The sequence below is a fragment of the Hoplias malabaricus genome, chromosome 2, assembly GCF_029633855.1.
Source record: "Hoplias malabaricus isolate fHopMal1 chromosome 2, fHopMal1.hap1, whole genome shotgun sequence".
Taxonomy (NCBI): domain Eukaryota; kingdom Metazoa; phylum Chordata; class Actinopteri; order Characiformes; family Erythrinidae; genus Hoplias; species Hoplias malabaricus.
In genome coordinates this window covers 77,303,501-77,320,508 of record NC_089801.1, presented here as the reverse complement: position 1 = coordinate 77,320,508, position 17,008 = coordinate 77,303,501, and the positions used below count along the sequence as shown (strand labels likewise).

At 37.8% G+C, this 17,008-nt stretch overlaps 2 protein-coding genes across 2 annotated transcripts; one reads left to right on the top strand and one right to left on the bottom strand.

Moving 5' to 3' along the window:
* Positions 1–788: 788 nt before the first annotated feature.
* LOC136687712 (endonuclease domain-containing 1 protein-like) lies at positions 789–3,918 on the top strand. Its single transcript, XM_066662248.1, has 4 exons — positions 789–841; positions 1,664–1,759; positions 2,280–2,621; positions 3,120–3,918. The coding sequence occupies exons 3-4, from the start codon at positions 2,325–2,327 to the stop codon at positions 3,774–3,776; spliced, it is 954 nt and encodes a 317-aa protein (XP_066518345.1). The 5' UTR covers positions 789–841; positions 1,664–1,759; positions 2,280–2,324; the 3' UTR covers positions 3,777–3,918.
* A 713-nt stretch (positions 3,919–4,631) lies between these two features.
* Positions 4,632–16,427, bottom strand: LOC136687713 (endonuclease domain-containing 1 protein-like). Its single transcript, XM_066662249.1, has 3 exons — positions 16,329–16,427; positions 9,259–9,594; positions 4,632–8,332 (listed from the first exon to the last, which is right to left on the bottom strand). Exons 2-3 carry the CDS (start codon positions 9,550–9,552, stop codon positions 8,057–8,059), a joined length of 570 nt encoding a protein of 189 aa, XP_066518346.1. The 5' UTR covers positions 9,553–9,594; positions 16,329–16,427; the 3' UTR covers positions 4,632–8,056.
* Positions 16,428–17,008: the final 581 nt, after the last annotated feature.

The following is a 17,008-nucleotide window of genomic DNA, read 5'->3' as shown; positions in this document are numbered from 1 at the left end:
AGTTTCTACAGTAGCTGCAGTACCATTTTCAGTCGTAACACTTTGAATTCCCCACTGTGGGACTAATAAAGGATTATCTTGTCTTAAAGTGACAACTAAGACATGGCCTTCTGTATCTGTCTGGCAGGAAACACTGGTTAAACATTTCAATGTTAAAAGCTGAACTTAACTTTGGAAATAACAGTTACTTGTGTGTCTCAGCAAAAAGAAACTAGCAGTGACCTCTGATACTAGAAAACACAAATGCATTTATGAAAACAATATCTGAAGCAATACAGCAGTCCAAGAGTAAGTCAGGTCACTTACTTCATAACTGTTAAATCTCTTTGGAGGCCTGATGAATAAATTGATCAATCAATCAATCAATCAATCAATCAAATTTTATTTATATAGCACTTTTCACAACAGAAAGTTGTCACAAAGCAGCTTTACAGAGATCCAGGTCCAAGCCTCCTATGAGCAAGCCAATGGCAACAGTGGCAAGGAAAAACTCCCTCAGCACACGAGGAAGAAACTTTGGAAGGAACCAAGACTCATACGGGGAACCCATCCTTGTCGGGTCGATACTGGAGCCTGAGAGATTTTATTTTCAATTATTTAATGAGAAAGTGGGTTCATGGAGATGCAGTTTACAGCTGTGTCTTCACCAACTTCCTCGACATTTAGAAAGTTGCTAACCCAGTTTTGCAGCACTCAGCAATTCATTGCCAAAAACTAAATTTATTAAAGCTCAACCCTGATGAAGGACAATGGCGTGTCTGTATAAAAGCAGGTGATTAAGGAGGTGACGGAGAGGCAGGTGCCAACACTCAGACATCAGTATTGACCCCAGCTGTGAGAGGTAAGCTTGAACTTTACACTTAAATGTTGTCTTTATTCCCAACTTTATTTATTTGTTTTGTTCATTTTAACCACGATTCATTCAAATATATTGAAAACACATAAAATATCAATGAGGCAGACTGAAATATACACAGCTCTTATAAAAATATGTTTATTCACGTGTGCGCTTTAAACTTCAAGTAAGCGAACCTGTTTTCGGTTTATTATGTGTGTATTTATTTGTTTATTAGTGACATAATAACACAAATGTATTTAAGTAATCTTAGTTTATATTCACCATTTAGAGTTTACTTGTATTTTTAATGTTTAATTGAGATACACTTAAGTATCGTATAATTAATTATCCTCATAGTCTTATAGATAAAGTATATTTAGCCTACTTACAAGTACATATCGCCACTGTCCAATGAAAAACCTGTATCTCCAAAACAGTAACTTTGCAGGATGAATCCTTCTTAAATTTCATTGGAAGTCGATGTAAAAAGACTGTATTCCAAGTAATTTTGGAACACCTCGATTGGTCGATTGATCACGAAACTTTAACACAAAGTGAAGGACAGCTGCTCTGTTCAAACGATGTAAAAAACTAAACATCCACAAAGAATGGAGCTACAGTCTTTTTCACTGGAGAGTGACGATATGCATTAAAGTGATCGAGTATCCTGTGCCACGTTCAGATCTCTCATATGTCAGCCCTTAGAGCCAGGAAATAGGTTTTACAGTTCGCTGTGCACTTAACTGTGACTTTTTGATCAGCAGAGAAATTCCCAATGATATTTTGGATGAATTATGTTTCTTTTATTGTAAAAAACACCCCCAGACCTATAATTAAGTTCAGAGTTCTGAGCGGCTAGGTGTGAGTGAACACAAGTTTGCTGAGGACCTAAGAGGGAACCAAGACTCGAACCTGTTAAATGTAAATGAACTTTTAATACTTTACTTTGTTAGTAATTACTTACAAACTGGATTCCAAAAAAGTTGGGACACTAAACAAATTGTGAATAAAAACTGAATGCAATGATGTGGAGGTGCCGACATCTAATATTTTATTCAGAATAGAACACAAATCACAGATCAAAAGTTTAAACTGAGATGTTGAAAACTGAAAAATTTTGAATCAACATATTTTTCCTTTAAAATGTTACATTTACTCAGATTAAACTTTTGATCTGTCATCAATGTTCTATTACGAATAAAATATTGACATTTGCCGTCTCCACATCATTGCATTCAGTTTTTATTCACAATTTGTTTAGTATCCCAACTTTTTTGGAATCCGGTTTGTACTTAAAGAAATAACTGTAAACAGTATAAATATAGTATATAACTCCTAGCTTCTATTTGGTTGGTAGTTTGGAGAGGAACAGCTGGGAGTAAATAGTGTGTGAGTGGAACTGTACATTGTTAAAAGCGGTGACTTGTTGATTTTTTTTCAGAAACCTTCACACTTCATCTCCTCACTCCTCCTCCTGATCTTCATCATGATCCTCCTCAGTCCTGTGCGTCTGCTGCTGTTGGCTCTGTCTGGATGCTTCACTGAAGTCGTAGATGATTTTAATAACACATGTCCCCAATTCTTTGTCAACCCAGGAGGAATTCGGTCTCCTCCGACTGTGTTCACAGGAAAAAACTACAAACAGATCTGTCAAATTCGAGATAACGAACACGAATATGCAACACTTTACGACACAGACAACAAGATCCCAGTGTACTCAGCCTACAGGTTTGAAGGTTTAAAGAATTGTGACAGAGCTGATAAGTGGTATATCGAACCCCAGGTGAGTTCAATCTGTTTTGTTGGTGCATTTTTGTTTGTGTTCCTACAGTCGTGTTTGTTTTTCATATTTTGTTGTTCTTGTTTTTGTACACTTGCATGAAAGTGATCGAGTGTCCTGTGCTAGATTTGATGTCACTGTGTGATCAGAGCACATTCAGAGCTCTCATATGTCAGGCCTTAGAGCCAAGAAATACGTTTTAAACTTAGCTGTGAACTTATCCATGGCTTTTTTGATCAGGAGAGAAATTCTTTGGATGAATATTTTAGATGAATTATGTTACTTTTATTGTAAAACTACAGATCTTCAGTCTAGATGTGAGCAAACACATGTTAAGATCATAAGAGAGAGTCTAGACATGAACCTGCTAAATGTAAACGAATTTTATTACTCTACTATGTTGTTGATGACTTACTTATCGAAATAGATATAAATAAACTGTAAATATAACAACAACTCCTTGTTCCTCTGGATTACGCATCTGTTTTCTTACTGTTGCAGCTTGAAGACATTTCTAAAGGGAAAAAAATGGAACGTGAAAATAAATCAGTCCAATATATACATCAAGCTGTCAATGCTGACTACTATAAAACAGGCTTCCATAGAGGGCACCTGGCTCCAGTCTTCCATGCAAAGACTCAGAGCTGTGCTGATGCCACCTTCACCCTCACCAACGCTGCTCCACAAGACAAGATTTTTAATAAAGGCCAGTGGAAGAAGACAGAGAAAGATGTAGCTATTCTTCTGGTGGACAAGTGCAAGGGAAATTCCAGATACATTGTCACTGGAGTGGTTCCAGACAAAAACAGAACTCCACTTAATAAAAGAGTTACTGTTCCCAGTCATTTCTGGACCGCTTACTGCTGCATAGACAACAATCACAAAGTGACTGCTTCAGGTGGTTACTTAGGAAAGAATAAACAAGTCCAAGTGGAGGCACTGCCAGTCGGAGAGTTAGACAAAAGACTCACTGCTCTGTACGGTCAAAGATCTTTCCAAGTTTTTGGTGGAAAATGCGATAAATCAATCACCAATTTTGCTTTGATTCAGAGTAGGGGACTGTCTCTGATTCTGTGCCTCGATGATGATTTATTTCCAACTCTGTTTGAGAAAAGAAAATGTATGACTTTACTGCGCCAAAAAAGGAAGGGGCGTTAAAGGGCTCTGGAGTGGGGAAACAGTCAGAGAGTGGACCCTATACTTAAACATCAAAATCTAATTATCAATATACATTATTGATTGTTATATTATTGATTCTTTGGAAATTTCTGGGTTTTTTTTTCTTTTATTTACCGTTACTTTCCTCTTTTATTTGGAATCTAATTATCATATCAGAGACTATAATCTCCACAGATATGTTTAAAAAATTAATTTTCAAGGAATAAAATGAATGTGAATCATTGCTGTTCTCTGATTTAATTTAAATAAATGTCTTTGGCACACTGATAACTAAAAGAGATCTGTTTGTGTGGTTTGAATTCTACTACACTCCAAGTATAAGTTTAAGTTGAACCTAGTGTGTGAAATGAAACTGAACGGCTGTGGACAGGCACTAATTGTATTCCTTTAAAACCTCAGTATGTGATAAAAAGGGATTAGATCAAAAATAAAACTAAGTATGGCAACACTATCTAGTATTTTACCTTAAACTTACAGCTTTAAAATCATTGTGATGATCCACTCACCTGTAATAGGGAGATTAGGGCCTCTTTCATTGCTACTCCGAGCTTGGCACTGTACAAATTGTACCATGTAACGTTAAATCATTATTATTCTTTCTAGGTGTCAGGCCCTGCTCTGGATGTTTAGGAACAGAAGGGTATTTTAAACTAACCTATTTGTACTAGCTAAAATGCAATCTCTGACCAAACACAAAGCACGTTTATAAGTTGTTCTGGATAAGAGCGTTTAATAAATGCCATAAATGTCAATGTTATGTAAATAAAATAGTACAAAGACATTTTAAATTCAAAAACCAAGAAGGTTTACTGTTTTCTGAAAAAGGTTAGCCCATTTCAATTTTATTTACTGCTGACTTGCTTCACCTCTTCTCTTAACAACACTCTGTATTCATTAAAAAAGAAAAAGTGAAATGCTCTGTGATAATTGTACAATCGTAAAATGAAATTTGACCCATCCCTGGCAGTGAACAGACTCGCATTGGCAGGCAGCCATCCTCTGCACACAGCTAACAAACAAGGAAGGCCTTGTTTATTTCAGTAAGACAAGGTGTATCCACATTCTGCCTACATTACAACAGCATGGCTCCAGAAGTTAAACTCATCCAGACCGGTCATCCACCAAATACAAGTGGTGTATTATGAAATGAAAAAACACTGTAAAAAAGACCCCGAACTGCTGAGCAGCTGAAATTTTTAAATCAAGCAAAATTTGGAAAACAGTTTCAAACCCACAGCGACTGGTCTCCTCAGTTCCCAAATGGTGACCATTAGGTTAGAGGCGCAGGCTTGGTACCAGAAGGGACCAGTAGGAACATCCATGACTGAAGTGCCCTTGACCAAGACACTCAACTTAAAAAGGGGAAAAACTGTCTGGATGGCAGCATGTTGCTCCAAACCCTGAATATATTGTTCAGCTTTAACTGTGCCTTCACTCTCTTCTCATCTCAGAGGCTGGCTATGCATCACATTTGCAGCAGATCATAGCAGTAAAAGCTGCTCTGCTAAGCACTACTGATGCTTGTCAGCCTGGCAGGAAATGGTGGCAAAAATATTTCATGGGAAAAGCAGAACTTTTACTTGACAAGAAACAATTGCATGTCTTGGGTAATATAGAAACTAGCTGTGACCTCTGATACAAGTCCAGTTTCCTAGAAAACACAAAAGCATTTTTGCCTACAGGTCTCAAAACCACATCAGAGATAATAAAATGGGTCATGGTTAACTTGTGCATAAGTGTACATGGAATAGGTAACTTGCATATATTTCGAATAATATTTGGATTTACGACAGAAGACATGCTGCTGTTCCCATCATGTATTTTCCTGGGAAGTCCATGGTTATTTCAGCAAGAGCCTCCCAGGTTTCTTTCTGTATGCGCTACAAGAATATTTTTTAGACACAGAGTGCATGTGCTTGTCTGACCTGTCTGTAGTCCAGGGCTGTCTCCTATGGCACATAATGAAAAGCAGAACCAGTGAATGTTGTGACCATTGACTGTTGAGCAGATGAACTCTTGTATCAGGTAAGAATGGGGAAAAACTTAACTTGGAAAACTACAAGAATCTTGCTTTACCAATCAATTGAACAGTGAAATGAAAAGAAAACATTATATAACAGTATTAAACTATCTCTGCACAACTTTTTTTGGAGTGTGTTTCCGAAATCATGCTATACACTTCCATCCATCCATTATCTGTAACCGCTTATCCAATTTAGGGTCGCGGGGGGTCCAGAGCCTACCTGGAATCATCGGGCACAAGGCGGGAATACACCCTGGAGGGGACGCCAGTCCTTCACAGGGCAACACAGACACACACACATTCACTCACGGACACTTTTGAGTCGCCAATCCACCTGCAACGTGTGTTTTTGGACTGTGGGAGGAAACCGGAGCACCCGGAGGAAACCCACGCGGACACGGGGAGAACACACCAACTCCTCACAGACAGTCACCCGGAGCTGGAATCGAACCCACAACCTCCAGGCCCCTGGAGCTGTGTGACTGCGACACTACCTGCTGCGCCACCGTGCTGTCTGGTATGACACCATGCTATACACTTGTTTATGTTTAAAAAATACAATTAGAATGGTAAGTTTAAACATTGGAAATCATTTCTTTGTGCTTCTGTCAGTTAAATAAATGTTCTAGGAATTAATAAATCACAGATTCTTGTTTTTATTACATTTCAAAGAATGTCCCAACAGTTTTTGGAAAAATAGTTGTTTAACTTACACACTTACACCTTCTCTTGGCAGTGAACTGTTGTGTCCTCAACAAGTTCCTCGTCCCTCAGAAATTTCCTCACTAAGACTACTATGCTACAGACACGGCAGGGCTACTAGAGCTACTAGACTCGTTAATACATATGCTACAGACCCGGCAGGGCTACTAGACTCGTTAATATTTTGGCCCTTGTCCCATGCATACAGTGATTTATCTGGATTTTTGGAAACTTTTAACAATATTTTGTGCCACACGTGATGAAATCCCCAAATCTGTGAATATTTTGAGAAACATTATTCTTGACTTTTTGAGATGGTAGAGACACTGACAGCCTTCTTCACCAGGGAGTCAGTGTGGCCCAACCATGCCAGGTCCTGTGAGATGTGAGATCAAACATACATGAAACTGTCCACTCTTTCCACAGCAGCTTCATTGATGTACATGGGGAGATAGCTCATTTTCTGCTTCGTTCTGCAGTTCACTATCAGCTCCTTCATTTACTGACGTTAATGAGGATGTTATTATCCAGGCCCCAGTTCTCCAGGTGTCTCATCTCCTCCAGGTCAGCCCTATTATCACTGTCAGAGATCAGACCCACCAGGTCTCGTACATCTGTTGTGCAGTGCAATAACAGAAACTAAACAGAAATCTGATTAAACTTCAGTATAATGCCAAGTCTTTATTTCCAGATTTCCCTCACAGGGGGTAATGATGCCCACTATATTCGATGTTGTGCCCCCATTCCACCCTCCAACAAAAATGTAAAAAAAAAGTTTTTAATGTCATTTATTCCTTTTTCCATTCGATCTATTTGTCTGTTTGTCATTTTGTTTCATCTTATTTTTTTTCATATTTTTTTCACCAATTTTTAGACATTAATAATTCCACCAGTTAGCTAGGACTAAATTACACACAAGGCCACAAACCTGGGAGAGTGAAGGCAAGATACATGCTTTCTCTGAGACACATGAATCCAGCTACTGTTCTTTTCAAACTGCTGCTAACACAGTGTCACTGTAGAGCTCAGCACGCTTGCAGGAGAACACCAAATACCCAGATATGCTAAATAACAGCTAAAAAGTAACTGTGTATTATTTTGTACCATGTTTTTATAAAGTGAGGAATCAAATTGCTTTGTTTTAGCTGAAGGCATTAGTTTATGCTCCATAGAGCATGTCCACCACATGGGGGCGCTATATTTTTAGTGCAAAATTCTGAAACATCAAGACATCCTGCATAAAGACATAAAGTTTTATAACATGAAGAATCAACTTTGGAGGAAATGACTGACTGCTCTTTTAAGAGTAGAACTGAAAGGAAGGAGAGCGTAAAATCCTGAGGAGTTCTGACACTTGTCCAGTTTATCTAACTGTGAGCCAGTCATCATCTGTTTATTTACACTCTCATTTATAATAAGCCCTGATGAAGAAGCCTAGTGAGAAGTGGCTGTTGCATACTGCATTAACTATACAACAGCAAAAAATACTACTACTACTAATAATAATCATAATAATATGAGCTAGTTTGATTGGTTACCTGTGTGTGTTAAAACCCTGTAAAAAGTCAGGGTCCATGTGGCTCTGGTCATTACAATTTGCTACTAGACGACTGCTCATGACGCGGGTCCTCGCGAGGTTGGTGAGGGTGAAGGTAGCATCAGCACAGCTCTGAGACTCTGCATGGTAGACTGGAGCCAGGTGACCTTTATTGTAGCCTGATTTAGCGTAGTCAGCATTGACAGCTTGATGATTGTATTGGACGGATTTATTTTCACGTTCCATTCTCCAGCTTCCACTACTGTCTTCAAGCTGAAAACATGAATTTAATTTAATTAGTCAAATGTAATTCCGTAATACAATTTATGACATATTACTGTAATAAAATTTTACATTCATTTACATTCAGCAGATTAAAGTCTTCACCCTCTCTTTACAATCAAATCAAAACAAATCAGGTTTATTGTCACACCACATAACACAAGTGTAAAGTGAAAAACTTAGGTATATAGTCCCTCACAGCAGTAAATAGAAAAAATACACAATAAAATATAAATATAATATAAAGTTTTATATATAATTAGAAAAAAGCAGCTGTATATATTACTTTTACAATTTACATATTGTGTTAAAACATGTAGATGGATACTTTTGGAGCATGTGTGCAAAATGCAAAAATCTGTGCCACTCAGAATGGTTCTGGAGGCAACGCTGCCTCTGAAGCAGAAGGATCATAATTGGATAGCAGAAAACAGGCAGGGATGAATGTGATTGGTTAAAACAGATCGGGCAGAGATTTTCAAACACTCAATTGAAAGTGAGTGTAGATACAAGCTAGGTGTTCCCAATTCACTGATCATTCAGTGTATATGTTTTCCCTGAGCCTGTGTGAGATTTCTCTGGGTGCTTTGGTTTCCTTCCACAGTCCAAAAACAAATGTTGGTAGGTGGAGGGAGCATGTGAGTGAATGTGTGAGTGTGTAAACTTTTATTAGAAAACTGTGTAAAATAAAAGAACATAATATAAGTTCTGGAGCAGAATCTATTATAATAGAATAAGGTTCAATTATGTTCCCTAATTAAAGGTACAGAATACGTACCCTTGAGGGTACCACCACAGTGACAGTTTTTCTGATAGTGCAAGTAAGCATAGCTTAAAAAAAACCAAACAAAACAAAACAACCCAACCAAGGCAACAAGCTGCCATATCAATAAGGAAACAACACCCATTTAACTCACCTGGGGTTCAATATACCACTTTTCAATTCTTTCACAATGCTCCAAACCTTCAAACCTGTAGGCTGAGTACACTGGGATCTTGTTGTTTGTGTCATAAAATGTTGCATATTCATAATTGTTATATCGAACTTGGCAGATCTGTTTGTAGTTATTTCCTGCAAATACAGTTGGAGGAGACCGAATTCCTCCTGGATTCACAAAAAACTGAGGACACGTCTCTGTAAAATCTTCTACGACTTCAGTGAAGCATCCAGACAGAGCCAACAGCAGCAGCACCGGAGTGAGGAGGATCATGATAAAGATCAAGTGAAGGGATGAGATGAGGAACAGAAAATTCTGGAAAAAAGGAAGACAGAACAGGTCAATTTTCTGAGTTCTGTATAGTAGTATAGTATAGTAGTATATATCTTAACTAGTCTAGCAACCCTGATGTGTCTGATCCACCTGTAACACACAGTAACACACCACCACCACCGCATCAGTGTCACTGTAGCACTGAGAATGATCCACCACCCAAATCTGCTCTGTGGTGTTCCTGACCAATGAAGACAAGGGGAAAGGATCAGAAAGTATGCAGAGAAACAGGTGGACTGCAGTGTGTAATTGTATTTGGATACAATTGGTATTTCCGCATTTAACCGATACCGTACACATTTTTTTCCGGATTCCTGAGGTGAGATAAAGATCATTTCAGACAGAAACACGTTGGGGCAGATACTCCACGGATAATGAACTATGAATGTGCTTTTCATTGGTCGTCAGTCACGTGTGTGTGTGTGTGTGTTTTCACCAGCATGGATGGGTCTTAAATTGCACTGCTGTTAAATAATGCACAAACATTCGAATTCAAATTCATAAATAAACCTTTGCATATTTATTTATCAAGTTTTACAGGTTTTTTTTCTCTAATTATTACTGTTCAGCACTAACTTTAACAGATTGTATAAATAGACAATGACACTGATCCATAGATTTGAAAATTCTATATTTTAAAATCATTCATTCATTTTCTGCAACAGTTTTATCCAGTTCAAGGGTCCGGAGCCTACCCGGAACCATTGGAGGCAAGGCAGGAACACACCCCACACAGAGCACAAGACCTGTGGACATTTGAATAGCCACCTAACAGCATGTGTGTTTGGAATGTGGGAGGAAACCCACATAGACACAGGGAGAACACACCAAACTGGTGATAACTGAACTCACAAATCCAGATCCCTGGAGCTGTGTGACAGTGACACGACCTGTTACCCGTTGACCATTGGCAGCTTCATCACTAGGTTGAGGCTTGTGGGCAAAGTTCATTACCATAAAAGGGCTGCTACATTTTAACACAGTTAAAAATGCTTAAACTTCTTTAAATTTCCAAAATACTGACCACACAGTTATCCTCCTGACTCTACACAACCTGTTCAGCACCTGATTTTATGCAGACATGAAAGTGTTGTTCATCAATGTTCTGTTTTAGTAAATCATGTGTTTGTAGAGGACCATATTGAGTGCCTCAAACTGGTGTAACAGGTAGGACTTGTAGTGTTGCATGAATTTTCCCTCCTGTGGGGGGAGCTCTGGGTGTGCTGTGTTTTTTTTTTTTGGTGCCTGGGCCTGCAAGGTGGAGGCAGATGTCGGATGACGTGTGTTAATTTGCGGGGGAGGTGCCTATATGTATTGCCCTGCGCAGTAGTGATGGGAATTTCGGCTCTTTTTGGGGAGTCGGCTCTTTTGGCTCGGCTCTTCATAAAGAGCCGGCTCTTTCGGCTCCTAAATGGCTCTTTGTTTTACCACTTATTTCCACTTGTACAGAACAATATTACCTACATTTTACATGACTATATGGACAAAATATTATTGTTCAATATTAAAAATAATAGTGTTGAAATGGCCAGTTGTTTTTATGGCTGTCTTGTAATAACTCACTGATTGCACTCACACATTCAATTGTATAAATAACTGGATTTTTATTTAAACACCTTAATAAAAAATCCCTTGTAAACTCTGAAATATAGCCAATGGAACCCAAAAGGTAGGTATTACAAAATAGCTTTATAATAATTAAATAATCATCCATTTCTGGGAAATAAAATAAACAAATACTCTGCAAAGTGCAAAACAGCAGCATTCAACGGTAGTGATTAAAACAAGCACAACTGTCAACAAACTTTTAACTCTAACATTTTCTTCAACTATTTTTTGGAAGGCAGATTGGCATTCAGGAAAACCAAGTGTCTCAGCTTGGAGGGTTGGAGCTTGCTTGTTGTTCTCTGATTGGTTGAATGACAAGCCTTAGAAAAAAAATGGCTCGGTCTTACACGGGAACCGGCTCTCATCGTTCACTTACAAGAGCCGGCTCTTTGAACCGGTTCGTTCGCGACCGACACATCACTACTGCGCAGTAGCGTTTGTTTGGCGTGGTGGATGCTTGCAGCAAACTTTTACTGCTGGTTGGGGACGTGATATTGCTGAGTAGCCCTCGAGAGCCATAATGGTGCGGGGTGTGTTGGAAATCACTACGTGTGCACACTATTACAGGGTGCAACAAACATACTGCAGTTAGCTGATTACATTGGGAAGGGCGTGATTGGAACGTGTACACGGAACGCAGTTAAAAGACCGCAATGCCAGTTGGAACCACGGTAAAGTTAGTTTTCTTTTCGATATTCGGTTTTCCGGCGTCAATACCTTTTCAAAATAAGGTTATATCTGACACAGGGTTACATATTCTGAATGGTACGGACACGGAGAACAATGCACACTGTTTTTATGGACGCTCCGGTGCATTTGATATATGCTCTTTTTCCTTTCAATAGCTAAAAAACAGACCGTTTTTGACATCGCAACAAAGTGCATTCGTTTCTAGACTCTGTTTACAGCACCGCACACCATCGTCTTTCAGCCTAATTCGCTAAAATACGATTAAATACGTACTTTCCTGTCGCCGCTAACAACAGGTGACAATCTTCAATAGCTTCGTTTTCACTGTGTTTATAAACATCAGATTGGCCGTGTTAGATACTTGGAGTGATGGGGAAGAATGCACACCAAATGTGTTTTCATACTGACCTCTCATTAACAGTTAAATTCAGAATTTAGGACTCACTCACTCCCTCCCTCACTCACTCACACTCTCACTCACTCACTCACTCACTCACACACACACTGTCACTCACTCAGTCTGTCTCACTCTCAGTCTGTCTCTCACTCTGTTTGTCTGTCTGATCTGATTCACCCAGGAGGGGTCAGGTAGTGAGGACTGTGGACACAGTGAAGAATATAAGAGACTGTGAGAAGTAGTGAAGCAGAAAGCTTTATTTAAAGAGAATGTTAAAGTTCTAACTGTAATTCTGTTTTTGGAATATGTTCTTTTACATGTTAAGCCTTTATTTTTTTTAATATAAAGTGTACATTGTGTTTGATATCATGCACATGATTTATTGTATCAATAAAATGATTGATGGATGGAAAAATCTTTTTTTAATGAATTTTTAAATTTATTTTTTAATAACTTTTCAACCAAGTTACATAAGACTTTAAATTCAGCTGTGCATTGTAGACATTAATCACACTAACCATGCACACCCTTTGATTTTTCTATAAAATTAAATTCTTATTTTTTATTGAATTTTTTTAAATTGAATTTTCAATAACTTTTCAACCAAGTTATATAAGACTTTAAATTCAACTGTGCCTTGTAGACATTAATCACACTAACCATGCACACCCTTTGATTTTTCTATAAAATTAAATTATTGATTTTTATTACATTTTTAAAAATTTTGAAATAAAAAAAATTATAATAATTTGCTTAAAATATGAAAAACAATTTACAAAAATTGTTGTCATTCGAGAACATTAGTTGTCCATTTATTTAGTATCTGCTACAATATAAAAAAAAAGCTATCAGCTCCGCTGAACAACAGTTGGTTTCAGACTAGTAATTTTCACATTCTCTGCTTCATAACTTTTTTTATTTTTTAAGATATTTGCATGAGTATTTAATTTATGTAAACATAAAGACAAATAGAGAAATCTGCCTCAAGCAAATCATGTGCAATCCTTATTTATATAATTTTAATCCTTATTTATTATTTTTTTATATATTGTAGCAGATACTAAATAAATGGACAACTAATGTTCTCGAATGACGACAATTTTTGTAAATTGTTTTTCATATTTTAAGCAAATTATTATAATTTTTTTTATTTCAAAATTTTTAAAAATGTAACAAAAATCAATAATTTAATTTTATAGAAAAATCAAAGGGTGTGCATGGTTAGTGTGATTAATGTCTACAAGGCACAGTTGAATTTAAAGTCTTATATAACTTGGTTGAAAAGTTATTGAAAATTCAATTTAAAAAAATTCAATAAAAAATAAGAATTTAATTTTACAGACAAACCTAAGGGTGTTCGTGATTAGTGTGATTAATGTCTACAATGCACGGTTGAATTTTTTTATCGTTACACTTATATAGCGCCTTTCTAGATACCCAAGGACGCTTTACGATCTACACTGCTCAGAACACTCACTTCACACACACACACTGGCAAGAAGCGGCAGCCAAACGCGCACAGCGTACTCTCAACCAGAGGACCACCTGGAGGACTGCATCGGGCACTAGGATTTCACCCAGGACAGAGCGCCAATCCATATCTGGGCACACACATTCACTCACAAACCAGGACAGTTATTACAGAAGCCAATTCACCTACCCTCCATGTTTTTGGACTGTGGGAGGAAACCCACACAGACACGGGGAGAACATGGAAACTCCACCCAGATGGGACTTGAACCCAAGATCCCAGTGCTGGGAGGCGAACGTGCTCACCACCAAGCCACCAAGCCATTTAAAGTCTTATGTAACTTGGTTGAAAAGTTATTAAAAAATAAATTTAAAAATTCATTAAAAAAAGATTTTTCCATCCATCAATCATTTTATTGATAAAATAAATCATGTGCATGATATCAAACACAATGTACACTTTATATTAAAAAAATAAAGGCTTAACATGTAAAAGAACATATTCCAAAAACAGAATTACAGTTAGAACTTTAACATTCTCTTTAAATAAAGCTTTCTGCTTCACTACTTCTCACAGTCTCTTATATTCTTCACTGTGTCCACAGTCCTCACTACCTGACCCCTCCTGGGTGAATCAGATCAGACAGACAAACAGAGTGAGAGACAGACTGAGAGTGAGACAGACTGAGTGAGTGACAGTGTGTGTGTGAGTGAGTGAGGGAGTGAGTGAGTCCTAAATTCTGAATTTAACTGTTAATGAGAGGTCAGTATGAAAACACATTTGGTGTGCATTCTTCCCCATCACTCCAAGTATCTAACACGGCCAATCTGATGTTTATAAACACAGTGAAAACGAAGCTATTGAAGATTGTCACCTGTTGTTAGCGGCGACAGGAAAGTACGTATTTAATCGTATTTTAGCGAATTAGGCTGAAAGACGATGGTGTGCGGTGCTGTAAACAGAGTCTAGAAACGAATGCACTTTGTTGCGATGTCAAAAACGGTCTGTTTTTTAGCTATTGAAAGGAAAAAGAGCATATATCAAATGCACCGGAGCGTCCATAAAAACAGTGTGCATTGTTCTCCGTGTCCGTACCATTCAGAATATGTAACCCTGTGTCAGATATAACCTTATTTTGAAAAGGTATTGACGCCGGAAAACCGAATATCGAAAAGAAAACTAACTTTACCGTGGTCCAGTAGGAAGCTCATAACCAGTGGATGATTGCCTAGTTGTGGTTACCGAAGCGTGTGCAGGTCGCTGTGTGGCTGTACCAGCCACTGTTTTCCTTCCTCGAATCTTTTTTTAATTTTTTTTGTGTAGTTTTTTTTATTATTCTGGGTTATTTGACTTATTAAACGCTTAACGTCTTCCTTGCCATTGGAATAGTTATTCCTTGTCTTTTAGAAGTATTTATAGATCTATAGTGTTTTAACAGTATATTGCTAGAAAGTCGATTAGTGGGCGGTATTGGCCAAAATATTCACAAGGGGTTTTTATTCTTTCTTTTTGATTCTTGTATTTTCCTTATTGGGTATTTTCCTTTTGTTTTATCGCTTTAATCATTGTGGCAGTTTTGAGCTGCACTGTGGTAATTGGTGTGGAGTGGGTTTTTTTTTTATTTGCTTTATTGGGTTTTATATATATATATGTGTTTGTGTGGGGTGATGATCATTTATTTATTATCTTTATTCATTATTGTGGGATTGGATCCAGCCTGTATAATTGCCATTTGTGATTTGAGTTTATTTTTTGGGGGGGGTTTGTTTTCTCTTGTGGATTATTTATCGATGCTTTCTGCTAACAAACTTTTTAGATCATTTTATTATTTAATAAAGTGTATAAATCTTGCTCCTACTTCTGTGCTGTCTCCCCTCATTCAGTGAGGCTCTTTCGGGGATGGGACAAAATTAGAATTGAGTCATTGTGGTGCTATCTAGGTTAAAGGGTTGGGATTGTTACGATAGCCCTTGATAGAAGTTGAAGTTGGTGAGCACTCGAGGCAACACTGGGTTAGTATTTTCCCCTAGGGATTAAAAATAAAACAAACTTTTTTCTTATCGGTTACCTCAATCATGTATGTTCAATATATGACTCTAAACTTACACATGCAATGAATATTAATTTAACAATGTTATCTATATTACATTTAAATAATGTCCAACATAAACGTCCTAGACAATGTGAGATTTTACAAAGTAGTAGAAAGTATGAACGTAAGAAAACTGGTGTAACACGTATCTTCCTGTAAATGAGGCTCACTCTCAATTTATTCTGAGCTACACAAAGTCTGATTTATTGAAGGTTCAGGGAATAGAATATATAAAGGTGCCAAGTAGGGGTGGGTTTAAAAAAAATCATGATGCAAATGAAAAAACAGAAATATGTTTCATGTAGCATGAACATTAGTGTAACTGTAGTAAATGTCTTAACTCTAGAATCACTGTTGTGCCTGATCCACCTGTGCCAGCACAACACACACTAACACACCACCACCACACCACACTGTGTCACTGCAGCGCTAAGAATGACCCACCACCCAAATCATACCTTCTCTGTGGTGGTCCTATGAGGGACCTGGCCAATGAAGAACAGGGTGAAAGGGGACGTCAGAAAGTTTGCACAGTAACAGGTGGACTGCAGTCTGTAAGTGTATTTGAACACTAAAAAAAGTACACCTTTTTTCCGGGTTCCTGAAGTGAGATTGACAAGACAGACACAAACATGTTGGGGCAGATTGTTTTCAGTCACAAGGTGAGGAGTATTGTGTTACTTTAGGTGATATTACAAGAGGCATGAACAAATAAATACATCACAACATATGTAGGGAGTGATGCTTATGTCATGCTTTAACTAAATTAAGATTTGCTGCTATTGAGGTGGGTTTAAAAAAATCGATCTTCATTTGCATGATGCAATTAATAAAACATTGTTTTATGTTGCATGAACATTCCTGTAACTGTAGTATGTATCTTAACTAGTCTAGTAGCCCTGACGTGTCTGTAGCATACATCTTAACTAGTCTAGTGTCCTTGCCGTGTCTGTAGCATATGTATTAACTAGTCTAGTAGCCCTGCCGTGCCTGTAGCATACGTCTTATCTAGTCTAGTAGCCCTGACGTGTCTGTAGCATACATCTTAACTAGTCTAGTGTCCTTGCCGTGTCTGTAGCATATGTATTAACTAGTCTAGTAGCCCTGCCGTGCCTGTAGCATACGTCTTAACTAGTCT

Bases quoted from the DNA above. Each gene is read 5' to 3' on its own strand.
- LOC136687712 (XM_066662248.1), top strand. From the start codon at position 2,325: ATGATCCTCCTCAGTCCTGTGCGTCTGCTGCTGTTGGCTCTGTCTGGA. The intron at 2,622-3,119 runs GTGAGTTCAATC...TTACTGTTGCAG, and splicing joins AGTGGTATATCGAACCCCAG to CTTGAAGACATTTCTAAAGG.
- LOC136687713 (XM_066662249.1), bottom strand. From the start codon at position 9,552: ATGATCCTCCTCACTCCGGTGCTGCTGCTGTTGGCTCTGTCTGGATGC. The intron at 8,333-9,258 runs GTGAGTTAAATG...TCATGTTTTCAG, and splicing joins AGTGGTATATTGAACCCCAG to CTTGAAGACAGTAGTGGAAG.